The sequence below is a fragment of the Sinocyclocheilus rhinocerous genome, unplaced genomic scaffold, assembly GCF_001515625.1.
Source record: "Sinocyclocheilus rhinocerous isolate Xijiao unplaced genomic scaffold, SAMN03320098_v1.1 scaffold943, whole genome shotgun sequence".
Taxonomy (NCBI): domain Eukaryota; kingdom Metazoa; phylum Chordata; class Actinopteri; order Cypriniformes; family Cyprinidae; genus Sinocyclocheilus; species Sinocyclocheilus rhinocerous.
The window spans coordinates 179829-182704 of NW_015626129.1; the positions used below are offsets into that span (position 1 = coordinate 179829).

Here is a 2876-nt window from a genome sequence, read left to right on the forward strand (position 1 = left end):
TGTTTGTGGTAAACAGCCACGGATCAGTAGCGGACTCCTGTGTGAAAGCTGCTTCTCCTCTCACAAGAGTCACCTAAGAGGGGAATTTCCCCAATTTTCAAAAATGAAATTCAGGCCCTGAATAAATGTCTAAAAATCCTGATTGAAGCATCACTATAAATAGTTATAAATTATAAAAAGAAGGCTTTAAAAAGATCGGTATCGGCAGATACTGCTTTCTGTGATCGGCCTCAAAAATCCTGATCGGAGCACCCCCTAGGTAGCACCATTTTAATTTTTGACAGAAAAAAAAAAAAAGTGTTCAATGGATAACACATCTTTCAACAAACAATCCCCTCGCACAAGCATTTGTCAATGCGACAATCTATTGTTGTTGCCATTCTTGTTCGGTCATCTCAGTTTCTTTTCTAACTGTGAAACAACAGCCTGAGCCAGTGTTGCCAACTTGTGGACAAACTAATTAGTGAAAAAAATTCAATGCACACGAGTGATTTGCAGGCTGCGCACATACAGTTCGTGCATACTGTGTTGATGATGAAACTCACATCATGCACACTGTGCACATACACACACAGCCTAAACATGTATTGTTTAGCTTGTGCATGTTCTAGATCAGTAGGCTGTTCTGGGATTGAAGAGGCTGGCGGTTCAGTACCTGGTACTGGCGCAAGAGCCCGTGGTCTTCTGACGTGTGCTCCTCCGACAGCTGGGGAGCTCTGCTGGGGGAGACTCACTACGCTTCTTAGTAGACTTCCTCAAACCTAGAAAGAGAAACGTAGAGCATTACACTCAGAATAATTGGAACGAAGGGAAAAGAGAGAGAGAGTTAAAGGACAGCAAGCCTAAATTAGAAGCCAGTCACTGAGAGAGGATCACAGGAGAACAGCGTGTTTTAATCAATCACAAAGAGAACAGTATGATATTTCTCAGCAGGCTACAATGATACATCAGAAAGAACAGAATTAAACCTTTAGTTTTTTACTTCAGACTTCTGAAGTAGGATACTGTACTTTTGAGAGTTTGTGTCAGATTATTATTACTTTTTATTTGCATTTTCAACGTGTAAATTCACCCAAATAATCAGTTTATAATTGGTTTGAAAGGGGTGGTGTAGATCTTGAATAATATGATCAACAGGCAAAAACTGAGCATATAAACACTCAAATCTGACCATTTTCTTAAACAGATTTAAAAAAAAACTAAATTGTTCACATGCAAAGGGACGTGATGCATTTGTTACAAATGTTTTACATCATACAAACATCTGTATGTTTATTTATCTATCACATCTTACAAAGCAGTCAGTGGAGAAGCCTAAATATTTACTACATTTTTGTAAAAAATGTAAACATACTGTTCTCATATATACAGCAGCAATCTTTATTAGAGGTCAGCTGATTACCAATAATAATAACTAGGTTGGACTGCACGGGCAAATAACCAACTAATCAACCGACAGTTTATTTAATCAAAATAAAATATGCCGGTCACACACCGGACGATAAGCACAGCACAGCTAGGACAACTCACTGGTATCACACAACGAACACATTGCGTTCAATTAAGAAGTTTATTTCATCACCTAACAGGCAAAGGTTCACTTTAAAAAAAAAAAAGAAAAGTGTCATAAATGAGTTTGAAGTTCTGCATTTCTGATTTATGTGTCTGTTGGCTGCATGAACAGATCAGTTTGTTTGCTCACATCACTAGCTTTAAATATATAACTTTACTGGCCAATGAATGCATAAAAGTGACCAGCTGGACATAAATTAATACAACTAGATGGCAACAATCGTGACATTAAACAATCGAATTTGCGTGTATTTTTGTCAAATTGTTTTAACCACTTGGGGTCCTACTTATGTTAAGCATCCTCTCAGACATGACGCCAAACATACTGCTGTTCTTTTTCAACTAATGCAGAATCTAGTTAACAAATTAATTAATGTAAAGTAATATGAAAACATGCACTGTACTATACTGTATACACCATTTCGTTGTCTGTTTTAAATCAGCATCTGAAGTGTCCCTCTCTGTGCAGCACTCGCGTGTCAAAACAAACAGCACGAGGGCTTCAGTGATTTGGCCTCTAGAGGCCGCTCTCGTACGGTATGATAGTAATGATAGCGGACCCTTCTCAGCCACACCAGCAATGGATGCAACCAGGAAAACCTATCTGTATGGATTTTTGCTGATAACCGATTGTACCAGCAACTGGTTATCGGTGCCAATTAATCGGCAAATCAATCCATTTGTCGACCTCTAATCTATATTGAAATGTTGTAGATCAAGTGACTTTATCGTAGCGACTGTGCTCTGCATATGCATTGAGGTTTCGTTTGAAATACATGAAATGCACATGTAAACTAATATGTGAAACAGACTGCAATGTTTAGGATTCATTTAAACATTTTATTGAATGTGAAATCAGACTGGAGTCATTCGGTTTAAAAACTAACAAAACTAATGTAAACGTAGCTAATGAGAAAAAAGCCCCACTGTTCATCACACATCTTGTGCAAATGAGATTTAAGAGCAAAAATAAAAAAAGAAAATTAGATTAAAAGCCACTAAAATTTGGGTTTGTTCCTCACACAAAACTATCATTTCAAGCTCTATCGTTGCACTCAGCGGGTGTTGCATTGCTTCTGTACAAAAGACATGAAATAAAAAGCACCTTTCCATAAAAAAAAAAGTGTCTCACACGACTCCAGGGGTGAACAAAGGCCTCCTGTAGCGAATCGATGCGTTTTTGTAAGAAAAATATCCATATTCAAAACGTAATAATCACTTTAATCTAGCTTGCGCCAGCAGTTGTACACAGAAGCAGTTCCGGGAGCATGACGTATGGGGTCAGCGTTGCGCATGCGCCGGTG

General features: G+C 38.2%; 1 protein-coding gene across 8 annotated transcripts in view; it reads right to left on the reverse strand.

Moving 5' to 3' along the window:
- The window catches only part of trip12 (thyroid hormone receptor interactor 12), a 63490-nt gene that overhangs the window by 29896 nt on the left and 30718 nt on the right, over positions 1-2876 (reverse strand). For all 8 annotated transcript variants that reach the window (XM_016515814.1, XM_016515805.1, XM_016515799.1 and 5 more), the window contains one exon: positions 656-761. In XM_016515814.1, the coding sequence (XP_016371300.1) occupies positions 656-761 (106 nt within the window). The remainder of the gene's footprint in view (positions 1-655; positions 762-2876) is intronic.